The sequence below is a fragment of the Pristis pectinata genome, chromosome 8, assembly GCF_009764475.1.
Source record: "Pristis pectinata isolate sPriPec2 chromosome 8, sPriPec2.1.pri, whole genome shotgun sequence".
NCBI classification, from domain to species: Eukaryota; Metazoa; Chordata; class Chondrichthyes; order Rhinopristiformes; family Pristidae; genus Pristis; species Pristis pectinata.
In genome coordinates, this window is record NC_067412.1 from 6560769 (window position 1) to 6587719 (window position 26951).

Sequence of the window (26951 nt, forward strand, 5' to 3'; positions counted from 1 at the left end):
CTGGCATGAAAATTCACCATTACTTGTGTAATCATGATTTTATCTTTATTGCTGGCTATGATTATAACTATAAAAGGGTGTTATTCATCCTGAAGTTTGTCTCCTTTTAATATTTTAGCAGATTGTTAAAATAGAAAAGTCTTGCCTAATATTTGTAAATGTTCAACCATTGTACGGTTCGCTGCATAAAAATGTTCTACAGTGATCAAAGGAGTTTGATATACATTTTACATTAGAGGATGATATAACTAAGTGTGAATTCCCTGTGTCCACATCCATATTGCTTCAGTCAACATTGTAAGTAATTTTACTGATAATGAAACTTTTAAACACTTAAGCAGGAACAGTTTATAAATCTAACATAATTTCTGATATCCTTTGTTGTTTTTCTTTTCCTGCCCTGTATCTTGCATTTGCTGATCTGTTACTTTCAACCTCTGGCAGGCATTTTGTTGTAAGTTTTGAGGTACCTTTCTGTGGCTTCAATGAGACATCGTTTTGCCTCCTATGTTGGTATCAAATGACAGATAATAGAAAAGATGCAACAAGCTGCTGCTCAAACTGGGTTCTAAATGATTTTTCTGTTGCATCTGAGCAACTATCAATCTGAGGAGCAAACTTGTAGACAAATAGCAGACAGTTGTAGGAAATATGAAGTTGTGATAGTAGGTGATTTTAACTTTCCGCATAATGGCTGGGACTCCCATACTGTAAAAGGACTGGATGGGATAGAGTTTGTCAAATGTGTTCAGGTAAGTATCCTTAATTAATATGTAGAGGTCCCAACTAGCGAGAGCGCGATACTGGATATCTTCTTAGGGAATGAGACAGGGCAGATGACAGAAGTGAGTTGTAGGGGAATACTTTGGATCTAGTGATCATAATTCCATTAGTTTTAAGATAATTATGGAGAAGGATAGGACTGGTTCTAGGGTTAAGATTCTAAACTGAAGGAAGGCGAGTACTGATGGCATCAGAAGGGATCTGGCAGGCATGCATTGGGATTGGTTGTTTTCGAGCAAAATGATGCTTGGTAAGTGGGAGGCCTTCAAAAATGAAATATTGAGAGTACAGAATCTGTATGTTCCCATTAGAATAAAAGACAAGACTAACTGGTTCAGGGAACCTTGGCTATCGAGGGATATTGAAGCCTTAGTAAAGAAAAAGAAGGAGGTGCATATCGGGTATGGGCAGTTAGGATCAAATGAGGCGCTTGAGGAGTATAAGAAATGCAAGAGAACACTTAAGAGAGAAATCAGGAGGGCTAAAAGATGACATGAGATTGCTCTGGCAGACGAGGTGAAAGAGAATCCCAAGGGTATCTATAGCTATATTAAGAGCAAAAGAATAGCAAGGAACAAAATTGGTCCTCTTGAAGATCAGCGTGGACATCTATGCGTGAAAGAGATGGGGGAGATCTTAAATTAATTTTTTGTGTCTGTATCTACTTGAGAGACAGAGGAAAAAGAGTAGTGAGGTCATGGACCATATCTGGATTACGGAAGAGAAGGTGCTTGTTGTCTTGAGGCAAATTAGGGTGGATAAATCCCCAGGGCCTGACGAGATGTCCCCTCGGACCTTGTGAGAGGCTAGTGCAGAAATTACAGGGGCCCTGGCAGAGATATTTAGGACATCCTTAGCCATGGGTGAGGTGCCAGAGGACTGGAGGATAGCTAATGTTGTTCTGTTGTTTAAGAAAGGCTCTAAGAATAAGCCGGGAAATTATAGGCCGCTGAGCCTGAAGTCAGTCGTGGGTAAATTATTGGAAGGTATTCTGAGGGACAGGATATATAAGTATTTGGATACACAGGGCCTGATTAGGGATAGTGTATTGTGGAGGGTTGTGGCTGTCACATGGCCACACTGCCCCTACCTGGTCAGATTACAGCACTGCCCCTATCTGGTCAGAAGACACACCACTGCCAATCAAGGTTTGGCCCCACCCATCAGCGCACACCTGGCCATTGGCCTTTTTAAATTACCTGGGCTGGACACCCCAGCCCTTCAGCACTATAAAGAGTGCCACATGTGCTTGGCTCTGCCCCTTTGTCTCCGAAGGATTCACCCTGCTTCATCCCAGGCCAAGGAACCGTGAAACGGTGCTGGAGAAATCATTGGTGAGGTGTGCACTGTTAAAAAGGGTTGTGGGCATCTTAGTTAGTATCCCTGGTAGCACAGAGCCGTGCCTGCACTGAGTCAAGGGGTGGCAGGTATCGTATTGTTTTTCCTTGATTGTCTGTACCTAGTTCATTTTGTGTGTATGTGTGTGTGTGTGTGTATTCTACCCCTGTTGCGATTTTCCCACGCTCGCTATAAACGGTGCGTGTGTGTGTGTTGTTCCCGTTACCCATTACCCGCGTTTGTCTTTTGTAAATTAATCATTTATCTCTAAGACTGTGTTCAGAGTCCTTGCCTCTGAGACCTCGACCCTGTTTCACAATAGATAGTCAACGTGGCTTTGTGCATGGCAGGTCATGTCTAACCAATCTAAGAGTTTTTCGAGGAGGTTACCAGGAAGGTTGATGAAGGGAAGGCAGTGGACATTGTCTACATGGACTATAACAAGGCCTTTGACAAAGTTCCACATGGGATGCTGCTTGGCATTCAGAATGAAGTAGTCAACTGGATTCAATGTTGGCTTAGCAGGTGAAGCTAGAGAGTGGTCTTAGATGGTTGTCTCTCTGATTGGAGGCAGATGACTAGTGGTGTGCCACAGGGATCGGTGCTAGGCCCTTGTTGTTTAGCATCTATATTAATGATTTAGATGATAAAGTGGATCAGCAAATTTGCGGTCGACACCAAGATTGTGGCGTAGTGGACAGCGAGGAAGGCTGTCAAAGCTTGCAATGTAATCTGAACTAGCTGGGAAAATGGGCTGAAAAATGGCAGATGGAATTTAATGCAGACAAGTGGGAGGTGATGCACTTTGGGAGGACAAATCAGGGTAAGACTTACACAGTGAATGGTAAGGCACTGAGGTGTGTGGTAGAACAAAGGGACCTGGGAATATAGATCCATAATTCCTTGAAAGTGGTACAACAGGAAGTAAAGAAAGCTTTTGGCACATTGGCCTTCATAAATCAGGGCACGAAGTACAGGAGTTGGGATGTTATGTTGAAGTTGTATAAGATGTCGGTAGGTCAAATTTAGAGTATTGTGTGAAGTTCTGGTCACCTACCTACAGGAAAGATATCAATAAGCTTGAAAGAGTGCAGAGAAAATTTACATGGATGTTACAGGGATAGATTGAATTGGTTGAATAGGTTGAATTCCCTGGAGCGCAGGAGAATGAGGGGAGATCTTATAGAGGTATACAAAATTATGAGGGATATAGATAGGGTGAACGCATGCAGGCCTTTCCCCCTCGGGTTGGGTGAGACTAGAACTAGAAGTCATAGGCTTGGGGTGAAAGGTGAAATATTTAAGGGGACTGTGAAGGGGAACTAGTTCACTTAGGGTGGTGTGAGTGTGGAATGAGCTGCCAGTGGAAGTGGTGGATGCAGGTCCAATTGTAACATTTAAGAGAAGTTTGGATAGGTGCATGGATGAGAGAGGTATGGAGGGCTATGATCTGGGTGCAGGTAGATGGGACTAGGCAGAAAACCAGGCTGGCATAGACGAGATGGGCCAAAGGGCCTGTTTCTGTGATGTAGTGCTCTATGACTCTAATTAGTAGGTATAGAAGTCTTCCAAACTGTCATCTTTTTTGCCTGAAATAATGTTCTGAGAAGAATTCTGATGCAGTGTTGTTGGGCCTCCAAGGGAATTGCCAAATATTAAAAGCAGAATCTTCCTCAAACTGCACAATAGTATTTAATATTGCCAATGTATTGGCATCCTGTGAAATTGTGTATCCTTTTTCTTGCCCACAACACTAATTCAATTGCTGTCAGGTTTTTAATGAATTTTGGACATTTGCATACTTGAAAGTTTTGAAGGCTTGGATTCTGACGAAGTCCACAAGATGCACTTGATGGGTTAGGCGTAGGACAGCTCGGTTCTCAGGAAGAGGCCCGTTAAGAATTTTGTGTTGAGATTAACTAGATGATGATACTCGATTTAGGAAAAGGTTTCTTTTTAATTTTGAATCTGGTGTGAATTTCCTTTTCTTTGGTTGTTTTGGGTGTCCCCTTATTCGGCCCCCTTCTGCTTCACCTTCTCTTAGTCAATAAGATAGCATGGCGCACTGGCAAATTCACACTTGTGCATTAATAGGATGGTAAATAACTGAGAACCTGAGGGCTTTGGCAGATCTCTGGTGGCTGAGAGAATTAGATGAAGGAGGTTGAGAATAGGCTCATGCCAGATGGCTTGTTTCTATATTGTAAATTCTGTTTATTACTCTCTTTGCTAAAGTGCACGTTTTATCTTGGTTAATTTGGTTGATTGTTCCACCATTTTGTTTTGGAGAATGGAAAAGGTACGAACAACTTGAAGGAAAGTTCATATTGTAGAGCTTCTTGGGAGTCCTTTTTTTTAGGTAGCATAATCTGTTTGCAACTTTTTTCTTTTCTGGAATTTGAAATGAAAACACTAGAAGCCACCCATGCAAAATAAAAATGCTTGGACCTCATGGTCATTGAGCCTAAACAGGTGCAAGCTCATTACTCTTAGACTAGCAACTAGGATTTATGCTGTTCTGGGTCAAACCTCTGTATTTGGAATTGGAAGATGAGCTGGGCAGACTTCTCATACATCAAGAGTAACAAATGGAAGTGGGTATCTTGGGTATTAATTTTCCTTTCAGGACAATTTATAGGCTATTGCTGGATATGGTAGCCTTTTTGGGGACAGCTAAAGCATTTAACAAATTGCAGTGTTTTGTAGCGTAAAGTTGTTATTTCAATGTTTGTTTTTTTTTCAACTCATTTACTTCATCTTCGGTTACTTGTCTGGAAATGCTTTGCAACAGTTTATTGAACCTGAGGGGAAGGGGGAAGCAAATTGATTCATTGTCATCCTATGGAGGTCTGGGAGTTCTGTGGCATTATCCCTGACCAGGAGCAAGGACAGACGACCTGGTGTCGTCCTAAAGTTGGATAATGTTCCATGGGTTGTCTTCATATATCTTACCCATGCACACAGCTGTTGTGACAATCATTGGGCCAACTGCTGGTTCTTTATTAAAGTCAATTCCACAATCAAACAGCACTATCTGTGTATATTGCTTTCATTTAATCTCTGGAGTATGGTGGTTTGTTGAGGAAATGTGATAACTTGCTTCATTGTCACTTAAGATTACAAAATTTTCCACTTGCTGATCTGATTTATAGCTTTTGATTTGGAAGGTAACAGTTCCTTGTGTTAGTTAAGAAATGTCAGTGGAGTCTCCAAAAGGGGATTTGTGCGATTGAGGTGACAATGATGTGATTGTCCTAAGAGTATGAGTTTGCAATCTGAAAGAATCAGTATATATAGTGTGTCCACTAGTAGGAAGGTTAGTAACCACGGGACATCAATTTAAGATAATTGGCAAAATCTGCAGGGACGATGAAATGGGTTATTGTTATCTGAAATTTGCAATAGATTTAGTAGTAATTTTCTAGATGTAATTGGATTAAAAATATGATTGAGCAATATTTTAAAGAAAGGGTGGAATTAATTTAAGAACTCTTTCAAAAAGCTGGCACAGGCGTAATGGGCCAAATGGCCTTTCAAACATGCAACTTAAGAGTGGGAGTAGGTCACATGGTACTTCAAGCCTGCTCCCTCCTTTAATAAGATCATGGTTAACCTGATTATAAGCTCAACTCTGCATAACCATCTACCCATGGTAACCTTTCACCTGCTTATCATGAGTCTCTCTACCTTTGCCTAAAAATTATTCAAAGACTCTGGTTTCACTGCCCTTTGAAGAAGAAAGCTTCAAAGATTCACAGTCCTCAGAAAAAAAATTGTCTCATCAGTTTTAATTGGACGGCCCCTTTTTCTTAAACAGTGATCTCTAGTTCTAGATTCTTCCACAAGAGGGAATCTCCTCTCTGTGTCCACACTCTCAGGACCCCACAGGATCTTCTATGGCAGGCACAGTAGTGTAGTAGTTAGCATAATGCTATTGCAACACCAGTGACCCGGTTTCAATTCCGGCCACTATCTGTAAGGAGCTTGTACGTTCTCCTCGTGTCTGCGTGGGTTTCCTCCGGGCACTCTAGTTTCCTCTCATATTCCAAAGACTTATGGGTTAGGAAGTTATGGGCATGCTGTGTTGGCGCTGGGAGCGTGGCATCACTAGTGGGCTGCCCCCAGAACACTGTATGCAAAAGATGCATTTCACTGTGTGTTTCAATGTACATGTGACTAATAAAGATATCTTGTGTTCCAATCAAGTCCCTGTTCTTCTAAACTCCAGATACAAGCCTCGTCTGCCCAACATTACTTGACAAGAGAACCTTCCCATTCCCGGTGTCAGTCTAATAAATATTCTCTCAACTGCTTACAGCACATTAATATCCTTCCTTAACTAAGGCACCCAGTACTCTAAGTGATAGCATTCTGTAAGCTTTCCTAAACAGCTCAGAGTTCTGCAATCTCTCACTACTTAAGTAACATGCTTCTTTTTACTTTTACTGCTTGAACAGACATTTTCACATTTTTCCATATACTCCATTTGCCAGGTCTTTTCCCACTTACTTAATCTATCTCTATCCCTCAGTAGCCTCCTTGTGTTCCCTTCACAGCTTACTTTCCCACCTATTTTTGTGTCATCAGCAAATTTAGCAACCACACTTTCAGTACCTTCATCCAAGCCATTTATAAAAATTGTAAGAAGCTGAGGCCCCCGCACTGATCCCTGCGGCAGATCACTTGTTATATCTTGCCAGACAGAAAGAAAAACATTTATGTCTCCCATAGTCCATAAGACATAGGAAAAGAATTAGGCTGTTCAGCCCATCGAGTCTGCTTGGCCATTCAATTGTGCTGATTTTTTTCATCCCCATTCTCCCGCCTTCTCCCCATAACTCCCTTATCAGTCAAGAACCTATCAATCTCTGCCTTAAATACACCCAATGACTTGGCGTCCACAGCCCCCTGTGGCAGCAAATTCCACAGATTCACCACCCTCTGGCTGTAGAAATTCCTTCTCGTCTCAGTTTTAAAGGGACATCCCTTTATTCTCAGGCTGTGCCCTCTGATCCTCGACTCTCCTCATAAAAAACACCCTCGCCAGATACAAGCTCCCCTCTGTTTCCTGTTAAAATGTTACTTCCTATCCACAGTAACATTTAGTGCAACATCTTTTCAAATCGCTTCCAGAAAGCTAAGTATAGTAGATCCACCAGTTCCCCTTTGTGCCAACTGGCCTATAGTTTCTGCTTTTTATTTCCCTTGCCTTCTAAATAAAGGAGTTACATTTACTATTTCCTAATTGAATGAAGCCTTCCGCAAATATTGGGAATCTTGAAAACTTAAAACTAATGCATTGACTATTTCACTTGCCACTTTTTTTAAGACTCATCAGGACCCAGGGACTTATCCGCTGCAGTTCCAACAATTCACTGATAACTGTAATTTTCCTGAGTTCCTCCCTCCTTTCCAATTCCTGATTTGCAGCTATTTTTGGGGTATTGTGAAGAATAATACAAAATACCTGTTGAATTCATTTGACAACTTGTTTTCCATTATTAGTTCTCCAGACTCATTTTCTATTTGATCAATCAGTCTTTATTGACCTATATGAAGCTAGTGACAAAACATTTGTACCTCTGAGGCCAATTGAAAGAGAATGTATAACAGTTAGTATACACCATATTAAATATGCAATAAAGCATTTCAAAAGCTTGAGACTATCAGTTATATCTGAGTCCAACAAGTGTGGTAGCAGAGTGGCTACATGACGGGTCTAGCCATTCACAAATTCCATGAGGATGGATGGACCAAAAATATGAAAATGATGCTTTACATACAAGATTGAAAGAGCACATTTTTTTCTATCTGTTTGATCATTTTAACATTACCCATCCAGGTATGCATCATTACATCTCAAGTTGATTTAATGAATTGCAAATCATTGGCTAACTTTATTTCTTGCATTATAGATAATTCCTTTAAGCCACATTGTTGTTACCTGACATATTGAGGGTTCCCAGATGCTCTGGTAACTACAGCATTGCAAGATTTATTCAATGCAGAGCTGTCGGGATGTTTTTTGCTACATTGTTAGATTAAAATGGTTACATATTCTCTCAAGCCTTTCAGTTAAATGCTTATCTGAAGAATGAAAATAGCTCACAATTCAAAGGTGATTTTTCACAGTGTACTACACAAATTTAATAGAATAATCCATTTTGTCATCATTTCAGGTTGTGCCCATTCAATGATTTCGGTATTATACTACTTCCTTATTCCATTAGCAGAGAATGAATTATCACTTCTGTAATGAAAGTAACTAATTGTTTGATGTCCTGATTTAATTCAAGGAAATTTGCCAAGCTAACATTAAATAAAAGACTCCCTTTGATAATGTTCCACAATTTGAGCAATTATATAAAATTCATATCAGCAGGTGCTTGACAGGAAGTTTTATCTTTAACTTTTCATTCTGAACAGCAGCAGTCAAAGGTCAAGTTGCAAGAGAGCTAGTGTTTGTAATCAGCAGTAGAATACAATTCGTGGGGAGTCCACTGAAATGGCACAAAACTGTGCCATCCACAACCGTCCTAACCTCCAAGACATAGGAAAGACACAAGTGATGTGTGTCATAACTTTGATATTGGACTTGGATGCCTTAATCGATTGGTTGATTAAGTATGGAAAAATAATAAGACTAAATGTGGGAGATTTCAGGAGGTCAGAATTGGTAAATTTTACATAGCGATGCCTTTTAAATATCTGGGAACCTTCTTCGCTGTGGATTTTAAAGCTTCCGTACCTTTTATTATTCTTGGGCAGATTCCAGTTTCTTATCACCTAATATAGCCTTACCAACTTTTAATATCTTGGTAAGTCTCTTGTACAGGAAAAAAAACCTCAATTATTGTTAGCTACAGGAGCAGTGCTCTGTTTGCACAGATGTCTTCTCTTTTTAATGAGTGAAAGAATATTGAAGCACCTGGTGTTATTTTTAGTATAAACCATCATAAACTTGTTCAATGAAAGATGAATCAATAACTCTAATATAGTGAAACTTTAAACTGAGAATTTAATTTTATTTCTTCCACGGGAATAGCATAAATTTGTACTGCAATACCTGTCTTTGGAACCACACTTCATAAACTTAGTGGTTATTTTATTATATTTTTCACCATTATGGAAGCTACTCTTGAAGCTTGAAACTCTTGAAAATGACTTTTTGACTCAAGTGGAATAAGATTAATGGCTTTGAACTTGGATAACTAACTAACTTTAAAAATATATAGATTGCCATTCATTTTATAGAGCAAATTGTCCCTGAGGCCTGTAATCTAATCCACTTGCACAAGTGCTTGGGGAATATGTGATGGGAGATAGTAAGATGGGAAGGAAAAAAAACCAAGGGGCGGTTTTAGGTGTGGGAGGTTTAGTTGGTGAACATGTTGCTGATGAAATTGTGCAGGAATTTTCTCATGGCAACGCAGGTGGTCACTAATAGCCCTGTGACCACCCCATAGGAGTTGTGGCAGGCTCAACTTGCAGGCCTTGACATTGGGGTCATCATGGACATTTGGATGATTGAGCAGCTTAACACAGGAGCAAAGAAGAAATAGAACACCTGGAATGCCCTAAACTATCTCTGTACACATCAGCCGGTCAACAGACAATATCGTGAAATTCGGCTGTGCATTAATACTTGAGATCTTTAACTGGATGAGAGGAAGATTGTGCGATACCATTTGGTCTACCCACTGCTCAAGTGCAGCCTCTTGCTGACACCAACTTAAGCTTTTGTATCGTGTCAATCAATGGAAAGACCCTGGGTTGACTCAAGAAGTTGTACTTAGTGGCTGGACAGAAATGGATCTGAGAAATTGAGCAAAAGAGGTTAAAGCAGCGAGAAAGAGAGAGCAGCTGGTTGGGGCAGGAGGCAGTTAGTGATGTGGTGAATCATCATAAGAAGGAGAGGGTGTCAGGGCAGGACATGGAAAGGAGCACTGGACTGCTCTTCCAGCAACACAGATGGAGGAAGACATGTGGTTATGACATTTTTGGTTTCAGTTACTGCTTTCCTAAAAATTCCTGCTTCTGGTTTTTTTTAAAAAAAGCAATTTAAACAGGAACAGGCCTGTGGACTAGATGATTGTAGCCACTTGAATTGACGTGTATGAAGTAACAGGTCTGGAGGCTACTCTTGCAGAGGCCACTGGGAAACAGCAGCTAAAACTGGATGGTATTTAATATTGCCATTGCAAGTGTGTAAGGGAATTGTCTATTATCCAGATCTACTGGAAAATTTTAAAAATAAAATGTAATTTGTTTCATCTCTTTGATCTTGGGGATGCCCAGATACCCAGGAAAATTTTACAGATCTGAGTTTTGCCTGCTCTCCCTGGAGTATTCCTGCAACAAAAAAATAATTTTACATATTGTTCGCCACACATGTTGAATGACCTTGAGTCATGGCATTCTGTTAACGTCACAAAATTTCTAAGATTAAAAGCTACAAGGAACATTGTGAATGCTGCAGTTCCTCAAACCTTGCTCCTATCTTAGTTCCAAGTATTCCCGAACTTTCTCTAACTTTGATCTTGACCAACGTTATTACATTTTGTGATTGGTTAATGATAAGATGCTTTTTTGGCTGGCATTTTCCTCTTGAGATTTAGAATTGTATTTTTGTTTTCAGAAAACTGGAGTATTTAAAGAGATTTAAGGAATTTTGTGAGTGATTGGTTTGATTTGTGGTGTCATTAGGAATGCCTTGCAGAAAATGTTTGCTTTATGTCTGTATCAGATATCTTTGCAGCTGCAAATCTCAAACTCTATTTACTTCCCCACCTCCCCAATTTTACTTTCTGCAGTTCTTCTCTTGAGGGCATTCATTTCTTGTTAATGAAAGCACTGAGTGGGATGACCAGTTTGCAAGCCTCTGCTAATTGCCTTCTCAAAGGAGTCCACAGTCATCCTGCATAGTGCCCTTTCAGGTTTGAAAACCTTTCTGAAAATTACGAATGAATCCCTTTTTAAGAAGGGGGAGGGCTTACTCATTCTTAAATTTATTAATAACACTCTATTTGGAGTTGAACTATATCATTTTTGTCAAGGTCACTCCCTTTCTTTTAAGATAATAGAAAACTTCAAAGGGATCCCTGGAACTCTGACAGTTTTAGTGGAAAAACATCTAGGTTTTTCGTAGTGGTGCATACTATTCTGTTCATTTCTAACTGTGTTGAAGTTCATTCTTTTTTCACAATGTTGTTTCTCTTTGGTTCCTCATTCCTTGCTCCACTTACCGACATGTTATGTGTCTTCCATATCTGAAAGGGGAGCTAGGACATAAGAACATGAGATCTGAAGCAGGAGGAAACCATATGGCCTTTCAAGCCTGCTCTGCTATTCATCAAGATCATGGTTGGTCCTCTACCTCAGCGCTAAGTTCCTGCACCATCCCTATATTTCTTGATTTCCTTAATATCCAAAAATTGATTTTGAATGAACCCAATGACTGAGCCTCCACAGCCCTCCAGGGTAATGAATTCCAAAGATTTACAACCCACTGCACGAAGAATTTTTTCCACATCTCAATATTAAATAACCTTGCCCTTATTCTGAGACTCTGACCACTAGTCGTACACTCCTCAACCAGGCGAAACAACCCAGCTGCAACCAACATGTAGAGCCCTCTGTGTTTAGAATCTTCTCATTTTCAGTAACTCATTATAAACTCCTTGAGAATACTGACAAGTCAGCCTAATCTGTTATGTTGCAGTTGTACCTGGAGTATTGTATACAGTTTTGGTTACCCTGTTATAGAAAAGATGTTATTAAGCTGGAAAGATTGCAAAGAAGATGTTCAAGAATGTTGCCAGGACTCGACGGCCTGAGTTATAGGGAAAGGTTGGGCAATCTAGGACTTTATTCTTTGGAGTGTAGGACACTGAGGGGGTACCTTTTGGAGGAGTATAAAATCATGAGGGGCATAGATAGGATAAATGCACACGGTCTTTTTTTTCCCGGGGAAAGGGAATCAAAAACTAGATGGTGTAGGTTTAAGCTGAAAGGGGAAAGACCTAAAAGGGACCTGAGGGGTAACATCTTCACGCAGAGGGTGGTACGTACATGGAACGAGCTGCCAGAAGAAGTGGTTGAGGCAGGTACAATAACAACATTTAAACAGGTACATGGATAGGAAAGGTTTAGAGGGATACGGGCCAAACGCAGGCAAATAGGACTAACGTAGCTGGTTATCTTGGTTGGAATGGATGAGTTGGGCCAAAAGGCCTGTTTCCTGTATTACTCCATGACACTATCTCTCCTCCAATAGCAAACCCACTATTTCAGGAACCGGTCTCATGAATCTTTGTACTTCCTCTATGGCAAGTGCACATTCTCAATACATTTTTGTAGCTGGTCCAGTTATATCTTTGTTCATTGTTGATATTCAGGATGTTGATGCTCAAATCTTGGTAACAATAATGCTGTATTAGACCTTCTCTTAAGCTTACAGCAATGATTTTTGGATTTGTGAAATTTCTTCCACTATCGTTCCTGGTTAGATCAAAAGTTTGCAATGTTGGGTTTTGAAGGAATCTGGCCATGTTCCAAACCCCTGTTTAAGGGGAGAAAGTATGTTTACAGCTAAATTAGCAGGAGTCAATGATAAGGTAACAGAGATCCAATGTGAACTACAAAAGATAACGGAGGAAATGCGAGGAAAATACTTTTTTGTGGAGAGTGGTGATGATCTAGAACACACTATTTGTTAGGGTGGTGGCAGCAGTCAGTTGGGCTCTCAAAATGATAACCACTTCGAGGCAAATAATTTACAGGGGTTCAGGGAAAGAGAGGGTAATGGGACCGAATGGCTTGGTCAGCAGTAAGCTTTCTAGGACTTGATGATCCTCCTGTGCTGTAACAATTCTGTGATTCTTAGTGGGCAATGCTTGATTGGTAGAACAAATAATTCTTAATGTGATACTCTCTGCACAGCTTGAAACAATTTCCTCTATTTCTTTTGTCATTTGTATAGCTTTTGTATTTCTGCATCAGTTCCTAATGCAGAGATAAACTAAATTTTCTTATTCAAACATCGTGCATCAAGACTCCATCACAATCTGTTTTCTTCTTCCACAACCTCCTACCCCCCACACCCTCTCCCCCCCCCCAAAAAAGCTGTCCAGAATAAATAGGCAGACTGCTATTTGAAAGGAGTTGTTAATATATGTACAGTTTGAGAATGCCTCCTCAAAAAGGTACAGTTTGAACTTTTATAATGTAAAAATGTTACTGTGTAGGAAAAAGGTTATTTTGAAAGCAGTTAGAAATTCCTCAGGTTTGCAGTCACTAATACACACTAACAGTGTTTAAATTAACAAGTTCATTCATGACTTCTGTATCAGTCATTGTTCAAAACAGAAACTATAGGAGCAAGATAATCCTGGTTCTTCGGTGAAAGTTGGCTGCTTTAAGAATTGTTGATATGAAAGCCATTTATATCTTTTTCATTCTTGCAGTGAAGATTTATTGAAGTTTTTAAATGTAAGCAATGTACTTTGTAGTCAAAATTGCCTCCCAGGACATAGTTTTGATTGTGTTCAGTGGTTTGAGAGGAATCTCCAAGATAATCTTTTTTTCCCTGAATTCCCTCGGGTGTTTTGGGTTAAATCATGGGTTTGTTTTGTCTCTCCTGGGGGATTATGCGGCTGTTGGTGGTTGGGAACCATTGAGGGTCATGTTGTTAAGTTGTAGTGCTGTTGAATGGGACAGACTCAATGGTGCATTTTTTGTCTATGATGATAATTAGGAATCTGGATAACGTGACCATGAGCTAGAATTCTACCAGCTCCAACTAATTGAGTTTTTGAGGCAAATGAAATTTGTCTTTTCACAGAAAATGTCCCATTTCTTTTTCAATGGCTCAATATCATGACTAATAAAATGTTTTTTGAAAATAGCATAATTAGTTAAAATTGATGTGGTATTTATGGGTAATGGGCAGGCCATATTTCTTGTCAGTACCTTAGCTGGCTCAAGAGCATGGCATTAAGCTAACTTCTTGACCAAATGCGATATTGGTAATGCTGTCACAAATGTGTGAATTGGTGTCATAGTGCAGTGGGTGAGTATGGGTTTACAGTGCAGCTCCACACTGTTGACCGTGAAATGGCCAGGTGCCTTTCTATGCTAATTCAATGGATTCTTGCTGGAAGTATTATTGATTCTGTTGGCAGCAATACCAATGAAAGCGTAACTGCTCCTTTTTAATTCGGATTTCACATCCCAAGTGCGGACTAGACGTTGGACAAAAACATCTGGTGTAAACATTTAATTTTAATACATGCATTTCTTTCAACCATGGCCAGCGGTTCTCCACTAACATATTTTGTTTGCAAACCAAAATTTTAGAGGGTTGCCTGCATTTTTGGTGATCAGCCATTACGACCAAACCATATTTTTTTGATGGGCAGCAATCAAAAACAAAATAATTATTTTGGACCGCACATTAATGACGATGCCCTCGCTTTCCTTTGATGCTTATTTAACCAACATCATCTTATATTAGCCCTCAAAGTTAATTTGGCCTCAGAGTGCTTGGATCTAACAAATATGTAATTTTATGAGGAAGAAAGCATTGCTGCCAAACATTTTTTTTCATGGAACATTGCAGGTTGCTGTGAATTAACGAGCGGGTAGCAGCTGGATGAGAAATTTTAGGCATCAAGTCAAAAATGTAGGCTCGTTGGCAATGAAAACTTGTGGCTAGATTGAGACCCGAGTGAACTTCAGAACCAGTTTGTTTCATAGGAAATCTGCTCGTCCCTCGATCATGTTAGTGCTGGTGCCTAGACACTGGGAATGAAGGACTTACAGTAACTTTAACTGGAACTGTTTATTATGGATCAAACAGGTGGGAGGCCAGGTGGTTCTGAAGTTTGTATCAACTATTATTCTTTTGTCTTCGTTGCTGGCTCGAATTCACTAATGAATACCAAATCCACATGCGTTACTCATCTTAGATGACGGTATTCTACTGCAACCCTTTTAATATTTCACTGCTAAGGTTTGACACTATTGTGGGAAAAATATTGCAAACTTTACTCCACAAGAATCATTTTACTTTAAAATGTTGCAGTTTTTCCTCTCTGATACCAAAGCTTCAACTTTCACACCTTCCTGCCACCTTTAGTTCAACCAGAGCCCCTGAGCAGTGGTTAAATTCAGCAATAAGCTATCCAAGCTGGCTTGTACTTGTTCCCTTCACTGTGTCTGTTGTTTAAAATAAGCTGTGGGTTAACACTAAGACTTGCCTCAGATTTCTACGGAGTTTTCAAGTGATAGAAAGTGCAATTACTCCAAGCTCTGTCATGGTAAGAGATTTCTGGGACAAAGAAAACACTTGAGGATGTTCTGAAAGCTTCTTTGAAAAAAACGAACATATTTACCAACTCATGGGAACCCCTGGTCTGTGCCATTAAGAATGGAGAATGCACTGAAAATCTCAAGCCTTTGTCAAGGGCACAGTGGAATCCACGTAAAATTGGTAGAAAGCGTGCCCATCTGTTAACTACCTGCCCACCTGTGGCAGAGTCTGCAGAACCCATGTCAGCTTCATTAGCCACCCCAGATCTCATAGTCCTGGAGTGGAGTCATCCTTAACCCTAAGGGACTGCCTAAGAAGAAAGGAAATTGCTAAACACGCTGTTGAAAAATGTTGGGCAATTTTCAAAGTTGATTCATGTTCAGATCTGATGGAGCTCTGGAATCTGCCCTGCACACATGTCCTGAATAACACATGAAAAATAATTATACAGGTTCTGTTTTGCATTAGCTTGTTGCAACATATAAGCTGCATTCTGTCTGTTGTAGAACAATAAAGAATGTGAGGGAATGTGAAAATGTTAGCGTAGTTTTAATATTTAGAATAATTTTTTTGGACTTTTGTTTAAAAAAAATTTTTCAGCCTTTCTGCGGATGGACTCTTTTAAGAATCCGGTCTTAATGTCAAGTGATCCATGACAGGGGAAGCACAGCCAGATAGATGTAAAGTAAGCCAAACAGCTCTGTCCTGACACCAGAAGGGCCCCCTCCGCACCCTTTTCTGTCAACATTCATCTTGTGGCCCCTGCCTTGACACCAGAAGAGACCCATTGCACCCAAGAGCATAAAAAAACCATATTCTTGCGCTTTTGAGCACTATTACTAAGTTAGAGACACAAGAGACTGCAGGTGCTGGCACCTGGAGCAAAAAAACAAACTGCTGGAGGAACTCAGCAGGTTAGGCAGTGTCTGTAGAGGGAAGTGGACAGTCGATGTTTTGACCTGAAACGTCGACTGTCCATTTCTGTCTACAGATGCTGCCTGACCTTGCTGAATTCCACCAGCAGTTTGTTTTTTTGCTACTAAATTGGAGGCAGTTGTACTGTAGGCCTGTGCTCAGTAGCAACCAGAGTGAAAACTTCCCAAACTCATTTCACTTTGGGCTCTTGCACTCGTAGGATATTGGAAATTTTCATCCTATCACTCATGACCATATTGGTACCCACATCCCAGTAACCAATTCAATGTAGCACCGCTATCTCTAAATTTGGTGCCCTTTCAAATATGTTGATGTTACCATAGACTAAAAATAATCTTAGGTAATAATTGTGGATTTTTAAGATTTGGGACTAAAAGTAAAGTGGTGTTTTTTTTTGTCTGATATGTTTGAGGCTAATAGCCTTAATTGTGTCAGCCTTGGCTCTTTGGAACCATTCGTGCCCCCTGAGTCAGTTGGCTGTGTGTTCAAGTCCTGCACAGGAGACCTGTTTAAAAATAACCAAGGCTGACACCTCTGTGCAGTACAGGTTTCATCTTTCACATCCGTTCCAGTATATTCTCCTGAATAGCTAATGGGTCCCAAGGCACTATTCAGGAAGTTGGAATCCTGGTCAACAATCATGCTTCAAAAAGGTACATCAGTGCCTGTCCTGCACTTTTTCTTTGAAACATAGTCAAAGTAACACAGTAGGCCTACTATTAGATTTGACACTAACAGGCAGCAACAAGAGATCACACTGAGCATGATCAATTTGAATGTGGGATTAAAAATTGGTATCTTTTGAAATGCCTATACTTCAATTTTCTCACCCACCTCCTTTTAATAAGAAGTAAATTTTACATCAATATCATAAGATGCAATTCTACAATTAAAGCAAGGTGACACCTCCAAGTTTCATGTAAAGCAGCTCATAGTATCAATATTTTGTGATATCTACGATAGCCAAAACCTATTAAAAGGTTTGGCCAATCTTGACCTGAGGATTTAAATGCATGTCTCTGGGCTTACTGCATCAAAATGGTCCTTTACTCTATTTCTTAAAAACTGTGACCTTCTGCAGATGCAGAGATTGAATGTTTCCATGTTCCTTCCTTTCCCAAACTATCACCGGTGTAATATTGCCAGAATGTGCTTAGAGAGGCTTCTCATTGTTCATGAAGTTCTCTTCAATAAGTATTTATATCAGGAAGTGGGATTTATGTTGCTAATATTTGTAAGGTTGGTTAAGCAAGCACAAGTCATCAGTTATTCTCTGCAAAACTAGAATCACTATTATCAAAGTGCTCATGTGATAATTCCATTGAAAAAGAATTTGGCACTTCTTGATATTTAGCCGTTTTTAGGATAGCTCTGTGCTACAAACAAACGTTACCATGCTACTTCTCTCTCTGCATCTTGGTTGATTTATGATCTTGGTGTGAGAAATATGTAGCATAAATGAACTACAGGTACACAGGGAAATTTACTGTGGAGACTCATGAGGATGAAATTTAGGAAGAATGAAGCTGTTAAGTACAATACAGACTTTTCATTTGCTGTGGATATGAGGTCCAAAATAGTGACCACACACTACTGGCACAGAGAGATCTGTGGTTCACAGATTTGACAGAACCACTGTGATCCACCCTTGTCTCCGGGGCAAGTTTTAATCCCAACATTGCTTTAGGTCAATGCAGTCCTGCTACACCCGCTCACAAACAAGAAAACGGTAACTGGCAATGGCCTCATCTCAGTTGTTGCTGCAGCCTCTTTTTATTGCCTGTAATCACTCCTTGCCGCTGTTCCCGCAAAACTTGCTCCGCGTGTGCTTACATAAGGACATTTAATCATTAATAGCTATAAATGTACTGAATGCAATATGGTTCCCTGCCATATAATTGCTAAGAACTGTTTTAATCCTTTGTAGATTTGATTCTTGACCTTAAGTAATGGTGGTATCTGAACATATTTTCCACAGGAAAAAAGTAGGGTGGTGGTGTGAGTATTGAGTGGTACAAAAATTAAGATAAAACTTGCATTAATTTCACAGTTCACATAGGAAATTATTCTCCGCCAAGTGATGGAAAGTTTCCATTTCTAGTCGTTTGCGGGGGTGTCAGCTTTCGCAGGGATATCCGAGCTTATAAACAGTGTAAACAGTAGCTGGCAGTTTAAGTGTGTTATTTTTAAATGTTGATCAAAACTGTATGAGAACTTTTAGTAATTTCATTTCATGGATCAATTGATTTTTGTTTCTTACATAAAAATGTTTTTCTTCTGATCTAATCAATCATCCAATATAATCATCAGGTTGGTAGAGATTAATATGTGTTCACAATGTATTAAACATCATTAGAAAATATTACTTGTCATGCCATGTGTGAAGTGTCAATGGTGTAACATTGCTATTGGCTTTACTTTTAATTAACTGAGCAGATGTGGCTGACCATTCAGTAGCTGATAGCTTTCGCTTATAAGATGGCCACTGTTCCCACACACACATGAATAACCAATTTAAAAGTTTGAGGGGTGTGGACCATAAAAAGTTGCATGACACGGCTTCGATGAGAACCACTCCACCTGTTGCACAATTAAGATCTACCATTTCTCTCATCCCTTATTCTTTAAAACAATGACGATATTTTTGTTTTAAATATTAACTTTTCATCTGTTGGAGGCAGCAAACAGTTGGCTTGCACTGAAAGAAATCACTCCCAGTTTTTGGTCATTGGTTGTAATTGAGTTGAATTATACAAGGATATTAAAGGTAATGAGTTCCTACAAGTGTATAATTTACAGAGTTGGGTTGGTGTTGGAGTTAAAAATATGTGAACTGTTTGGTAATGATGTAAAACCAGGGATCAAATAAAAATGAAAACTCTGGAAACTTTTATTTCAGATTTCGAACATCTTTTAAATTGCATACAACCCTGAAGTGTTAGTTCTTTGCTATATCACCCACTTGATTTTCATGACTGAATTGGATACAGATTGATTAAAATTGTCTCAACTTACATATTTAAAAAGCAGAGATTTTCAATTATCCTTCCTCATCCTTGCACTAAGTATTAAAACAAATACCTAAATATGTTAAAGGCCCATCTATATGCACGTATCCAGAATGGATAGAGTTGTCTCTAAGGCAAACAAGCTGTCCTACCCAATAAGGAAGAAAGCAGCATAAGTGGGGTTCTATCTCGATGGGATCCGAACTGCAGTCAAGAACCTGAGTATTCAGTTCTTCGTGTTTCTGTGAGTTCCCAAAGTGTAGCATCACGAATGTCACCTTCAGTGTCCACTCTGTGCAATAGAGGGACATCTTTCATGTTTAAACAAGGGAATTTACAGATTTTAGATAAACATACTCATTAGTTTAAAAATGTTTTCCCCAGACTGCAAAACTGTATTTGTTGATTCGGTAAGAAGTAAAACAAGCAGTAGCAAACAGGTTCTTGATACAAAGGAGAACATGTAGAAGTTGGCACATTAATGTTTTTTCATAAATTAGTTTGCATCGGACGCCCACAGATTACTTGAGACACCAGATGTCTGAAGAAGCTAATCTTCTTGTATCCAAAGCAAAGTTGAGCAATATTAAACTCTGTGTGTGGTGTGTGTGTGTGTGTGTGTGTGTGTGTGTGTGTGTGTGTGTGTCTGTTGTTCGTACCGCTGATGTTTTTCCAAATTTCATTGCAACTATCCAAAATATTGATATGCATCAGAATCATTTGAACTGCTTTCTTAACTTGGAAGTGGTGTCTGGGTCCATTGAAATTTTGAGATTTTCTTAATCAATTTCAAGGTACGCTGTAATAATAATAATGTGTTGAAATATGTTAAGAATAATGGAGTACAAGAACATCAAAATTTCTTTTGTTTAAGTGAGAGCATGAGAACGCTGCTCATTGAACAATTAAGGAGTGAGGCAGCCATCCAGAGAAAATGCCTGATGGGAAGTGACAATGTAGATTGTTCATATTTGAAGCTTTGGGATCATTTGAGATGCATGGTAAACTGAGAATTTGTTTCACAGCTGTGTGTGTGTGGTAACTTAAGCTCTTGTTTACATGGGCAAATTTGAAGATTAATTAACTCTGAGTGTTTAAAGACTTTACCAACTTTCAAGATGTGCAAGTAATCTGTGCAAAGGAGATTTGCTGTAAATTAGTAAAAATGAATGTTGTTAAGTATAATTAAAGGCAATTATAGAATGAAAGAACATATCTTCAAAGTTCTTCAGAACATTATTGCCGAATAGTGCTGCAGCTCTTGGTGGGCAAATTTTATTTCTTTTGAGTTTTGTCTTGGGGGTGGAAGGGAGGGGAGAGAAACCACTTTCAACACAATAGCAACAAATGAAGACAGATCTGTACTTAGTGTCAGTTTAAGCTCTGCCTGCTTCATTTCCATTTGAGTTCTTGTGAAAGAAGGAGCTTGCGTCGACAAACTTGTGCTCATGGCCTCAGGATCTTCTAAGTGCTTCAGAGCCAGTGAAGTACTTTTGAAATGTATTCACTGTTGATTTGTAGATAACCACCAGCAGCCAATTTGTACACAGCAAGGCCCCACACACATCAATGAGATAATAACTAGATCATGCATTTTTAATGATGTTGGAGGATAAGTGTCGGTCAGATGTTGAGGAGCGCTCTTTTCTATTTTATGTTAGTGCTCTAGTGTTTCTGCAATGATGTCTTGCGAAATGAACTTGCATTTCTTTTACTTTCTAAAGCAGGAGGATAAGATTTATTCAATTGCAATTTTTAAAGCTTATATCAGTAATGTACTCATTAAATAGCCCAGATAGGAAAAAATGGATCAGTCTCGGGTTGGCAGGTGGTCACTTGATGGTTACCACTGGGATCGATGCTTGGCCCCCCATTCACAATCTATATCAACAATTTGGCCGAGGGAACCAAATGTAATATTTACAAGTTTCCTCAATGTGGAACTAACCGGAAAGGTGAGGAGTGATGAGGATGCGAGGGGACTGTGAAGGAAATATGCATAAGCTAAGTGATGGGCAACAGCATGGCAGATGAAACGGAAATAGGCAAGATTATGCCACTTGAGGAGGAAAAAACAGAAATGCTGTTTTTTTTAAATGGTGAATGATGAAGAAATGTTAAAATTCCATAGGACCTGGGTGTCTTTGTATACAGGCAGACAGAGCAGACAATTAGGATAGCAACTGTATGATGACTTTATTGCCAAAAGATTTCAGTACAAGAATAAATATGTCTTGCTAAGAACACACCTGGAGAATTATTCACAATTTTTGCCTTCCTTCCTAAGCAAGAATATACTTGCTGTAATGGAAGTACAATAAAAATTCGTCATTGGTTCCTGGGATGCTGGGTTTGTCATACAAGGACAGATTGAGTAAATGCTTGAGGAAAAATATGCAAATTTTCAACCTCAGTAAATTTTTGATGAACACATTTTATACAATTTCTATTTAACTGCTGTACTTAGGAAAGAATAGATTAATTTTTCATGATGGAGTGTTTCAGAGATAATTTCTCTGGCACAAATTTATTTTATAAGCAGTTTGTAAAACTGGATGCCAGCTTAATGTTTGATATTTGCAGTAAAATGTAGTGTGACTCCTAAGAACTGAAGGACATGGGGATTTTCAGTTCCCTTCACATACCTATAATGTTGCATTTAAACCAATGTTGGTTGAGCTCCTTATAAAACTTAGTTACTCAAAAGTTGTTTAAACCTTCTAAATTGAACCTTGTATGACTTTCTGATAGTTGTACTCTTTTGAGATGCAGATAAGTTGAAAGGTTTTCTGTAAAGAAACAACATTAGAGATATTTGTTGTCAAATGTAGTGTTTCAATGTGGCATGCAAGTTTACTGCTATTTGTATAGGACAAATAGCAAGGAACGTAGGGGTGTGTGTGATAAGCAACAAGGAATGTGGGTTTGTCATCTAGTAGTTTTACACTACAGCTCAAAGTAAAAGGCTATTTTGAACTTAGGGGCAACACGGGGCTTTTAATAATTCTTCATTGACCACCATGGCCTGCTTTCAAGTTAATGAACCTGGCATTCGAACCTTCCCATTCTTTGATCACGATGACAGCTGTGGAAGGTTAGAGGAAAAGTGAAGTCAGCCCTCGTCCTTAGTTCCAGCCAGGTGATAGAACGATTTTTCATCCAGCTCAGCAGTTATCGACTTGAGATACAGGTGCAGACAATTAATGGCCATAATCTTTGACAACAGGTAGCTGGGAGGCAAATGGCTGAACTAGTGGACTGAAGTGAAAGAATGGTCACAATCTGAAAATACTGCCTTGGGACAAAAAAGGAGTGCCTCTCCATATTTTTCTTTCAAGCACTGATTATTACCTAACCTTTTGCCATCAATTGATCTGTAATTATACAGTACAATTGTTTTTGTTCAGATTTTTTCTCCCTTTACCTCGCATTTTCATTTTCTCTCTCCGGAACAAACACCTGTTGTCAGACTTCTTTGCTCTGCCTCTTCCACATGAAACATCTCTCCAAAAAATGTGACCATTTTCCACCCAAAAGGTCAACTGGATCTGTTGTATTGCTGCAAACCTTTGCCAGGGTGTCTACAACATAAGCTTCCCCCATTTTCCCTCTAGGTTATTTTCCCTCCTTGCTTCCTCACATGATGAATCAGGGTATGTCATGTACAATTAGCAGATTAAAATATTGTGGATGCAGAAATCCGACCTGCCGAGTAAGACTGACAAGAATGTAAAGTACACTTCAAAATCTTTTCAAGTTTAAAACATTGCAAATCACTGAATCAAAATTACTGAGTAATCATGATTGTAAGTTGTAAATCTTGGACAGAGGAATGAAATGTCAGAATAAGAACAAACTATTTAGGAGGGTGTTGGTTTATTATTGTCACTTGTACCAAGGTACAGTGGAAAAGCTTGTCTTGTAAACTGTTCGTACAGATCAATTCATTACACAGTGCATTGAGGTAGTACAGGGTAAAAATACTAACAGAATACAGAGTAGAGTGTCACAGCTACAGAGGAAGTGCAGTGCAGGTAGACAATAAGGTGCAAGATCATAACAAGGTAGATTGTGAGGTCAAGAGTCCATCTTATAATACAAGGGAACCGGTCAGTAGTTTTATAACAATGGGATAGAAGCTGTCCTTGAGCCTGGTGGTATTTTCCCTCAGGCTCCTGTATCTTCCACCTGATGGGAGAGGGGAGAAGAGAGAATGACCCGGGTGGGTGGGGTCTTTGATTATGCTGGCTGCATTCCCAAGGCAGCGAGAGGTATAGACAGAGTCCATGGAGGGGAGGCTGGTTTCCATGATGCGTTGGGCTGTGTCTACAACTCTCTGCAGTTTCTTGCGGTCCTGGGCAGAGCAGTTGCCTTACCAAGCCGTGATACATCCAGATAGGATGCTTTCTCTGGTGCATCGATAAAAGTTGGTGAGTGTCAAAGGGGACATGCCATATTTCTTTAGCCTCCTGAGGAAGTAGAGGCGCTGGTGAGCTTTCTTGGCAAACACTTCAAATAGTAGTAGAAATGTAGTGTTACATTCCACAAGAAAATTAATAGATGGCAAGCAGAATTAGTAATCGTAAAACTGCAAGTTATTTGTGTTACACTACAATATAAATGGATACGGGACTAAATGAGATTGAAGAAGTCAAGGCACAGAACCACAGTGATCTCATCCACAGGTGGAATAGGATTCAGTGATCAAATAATTTGTTCCCTTTAAATTCTTATGGAAGACAAAGTCATGAATTTTGCAAACATTAACATTCAAATTATTTTAAATAGTCTTAGTTTCTAACAAAGGTTTTGAAATAATTTTTTTCCCTTACTGAAGTCGCAGCAGGAGTTACTACCTACTGGTGTTTCAAAAATCCTGACGTTCTATTAGTTTACATAACACAGAACATTTTTTAGTTCCCTTTCTCGATAACTGCACCACATAGAAGCACGGTGATGGGGTTTGGAGGCTCAGTCCAGTTTTGTATGAATAACTGGTCTATTTCTCTGTATCTTGTGTATTGTATACATTAATTCAAGAAAATACGGGTGACATTAAATCTGGCCTTACTATCCCGAGGTGCTCCATCGCGGTTTAATACGTAGTTATGTTATGACTGGTAGAAAGTGAATTCATTTTAACCATGAACATGTCTGTGCATTGAACTTGTGCGCAGTCCTGGGAAAAGCTTTCATTGTGTTGGTGTAACTTATAATTACCAAGCCGCAAAACATTAAGTAGAGTATCCAGCAGTGCTTTAGTTCTGTGGTCTGTTATTTATAGTGGAGGGAGGAGATTTTAAAACCTATCGTCAGCTTCTTGGGCACATGCGCCCTGCAATTTCAAGACCCAACAAAAAATTGTAGGGTTGATGTGCACCTGAAATAAATCCAGGTGTCTGCTTTGAAGCTTTCTATTGTAGATTCATTTTTATAAATAGAATAACCTGCATTATTAGATGAACCCCACTAAGTTTTCAACAATTAATAAAGTACTTTTGATGTGCAGTCAAAACATACTGGCCAATTTAGCCACAGCAAGATCAAGCAAACACCAGTGAAATAAATGACGAGATCCTGTGCTTTTTCTGTCATTGGTTGAGTGATGATTGATGGCCGGGCCATAATGGAAATTATCCCCCTCCTATCCATTAAGTTTTCTGCCTGTCCCCATTGCCTTGTTGCTTTCTGAGCTCCTGAATTTTTCCAACATGTTCTATTCTCTACACCCAGCTGACCACTGAAGCTGCGCTGTAACATCAGACACATCCTGTGTTTAGAGTAGTTTCTTCTCACTGCTAATTGTATATGAACATGAATTGAATACTTCATTTTATTACATCTGTTGGTTATATCAAAGTTGCATTTCTGATTTTTTTAAATTAAATTGCTACAACTGTTGAATATAACTGTTGCCTTGTTTGAGGATGGTGACCTTGATTTTTTTTATACTTATTCCATATAATTCCATTCACAGCATAAGTTATTTTTACCCTTGGAATTAGCAATCTGTAAATGATACTTAGAGAAGTTTTTTTTCTTTTGCTTTCAGTGGAACGTCCTGGACTTGGGTGCCGGGAGTTGGTGTTTCGGAACCTGTTCAAAATTTTGCCGGCCGTTAGTCGAGACATTACTGACTGGGTTCCTGCAACCCGGGTTAAAGCATCTCAACTGCTGATTGTGCTGCTGTTCCATGCTGAGGATCATATCACTCAGCACATGCAGTTGCTGCTCAGTACCTTGTATCGATCATGTTCAGATGAAGAGAAAGCTGTGGTTCAAAACGTATGTATCTGTCACCCATGAGCAATACTTCAGTTGGTGCCAATGAGCAACTCGTGTTGAAGCCTCAAAGCTTCTTATCTTTGTTTGGTAATACATTAAGTTTCTAAGCTGTGAGTGAGCAAATTGTTGAAGTGGGGAGGAAGTGCTGGGCAGATTGGTATTTAAATAGTTAAAATACAAACCATATTGGTATTGGTTTATTATTGTCACTTGTACCGAGCTACAGTGAAAAACTTGACCTGTACGATCGGTATGCAAGACAATTCATTACACAGTGCAGTTACATTGGGTTAGTACAGAGTACATTGAGGTAGTATACAGTGCATTGATGTAGTACAGGGAAAAACAATACAGTACAGAGTAAAGTATCACAGCTACAGAGTAAGTGTTAGTGGGTGTTGATAAACCTGAAACTGGGTACACAAAGAAATGTTTGGGAACCTTGGCCTGAGACTAGATTGATTTTGAGGGTTGTCCAACCTCCCAAGCCTATCCCAAATCAGATTGGGAAATCCTACAATTAAAAAAGATGCATTGATTTCTACCTGCATATATTCCTGCCACAGGTGAAGGAGAGTTAATCACATACATTCAAAGTAGCTTCAATTGAAGATGTTCTTTTTATGCCAGTTGGTGAGAATAGAAGCAGCTAGGTAGTGTTGAAAAGAGTTTGATAGCCAGGCAAATTAGTTGATGCTTTTCTCTTTTGTTGGGAAAAGCCATTTATTGTTTTAATTGGTATTGGTTTATTATTGTCACTTGTACTGAGGTACAGTGAAAATCTTGTCTTGCATACCGTTCGTACAGATCAATTCATTACAAGGTGCATTGAGGTAGTACAGGGTATCTCATCATACAAGGGAACTGTTCAATAGTCTTATCACAGTGAGATAGAAGCAGTCCTTGAGCCTGGTGGTATGTGCCCTCAGGCTGCTGTATCTTCCGCCTCATGGGAGAGGGGAGAAGAGAGAATGACCCGGGTGGGTGGGGTCTTTGATTATGCTGGCTGCATTCCCAAGGCAGCGAGAGGTATAGATGGAGTCCATGGAGGGGAGGCTGGTTTCTGTAATGTACTGGGCTATGTCCACAACACTCTGCAGTTTCTTGCAGTGTTGGGCAGAGCAGTTGCCGTACCAAGCTGTGATGCATCCAGATAGGATGCTTTCTATGGTGCATTGATAAAAGTTGGAGAGTGTCAAAGGGGACATGCCAAATTTCTTTAGCCTCCTCAGGAAGTAGTGGTGCTGGTGAGCTTTGTTGGCCGTGGCGTCTACATGGTTGGACCAGGA

At 39.5% G+C, this 26951-nt stretch overlaps 1 protein-coding gene across 1 annotated transcript in view; it reads left to right on the top strand.

Annotated features, from left to right (window-relative positions):
• Positions 1–26951, top strand: part of LOC127573455 (dynein axonemal assembly factor 5) — a 93600-nt gene that overhangs the window by 18243 nt on the left and 48406 nt on the right. Inside the window, exon 5 of the mRNA XM_052021696.1 lies at positions 25430–25662. Within this exon, the coding sequence (XP_051877656.1) occupies positions 25430–25662 (233 nt within the window). The remainder of the gene's footprint in view (positions 1–25429; positions 25663–26951) is intronic.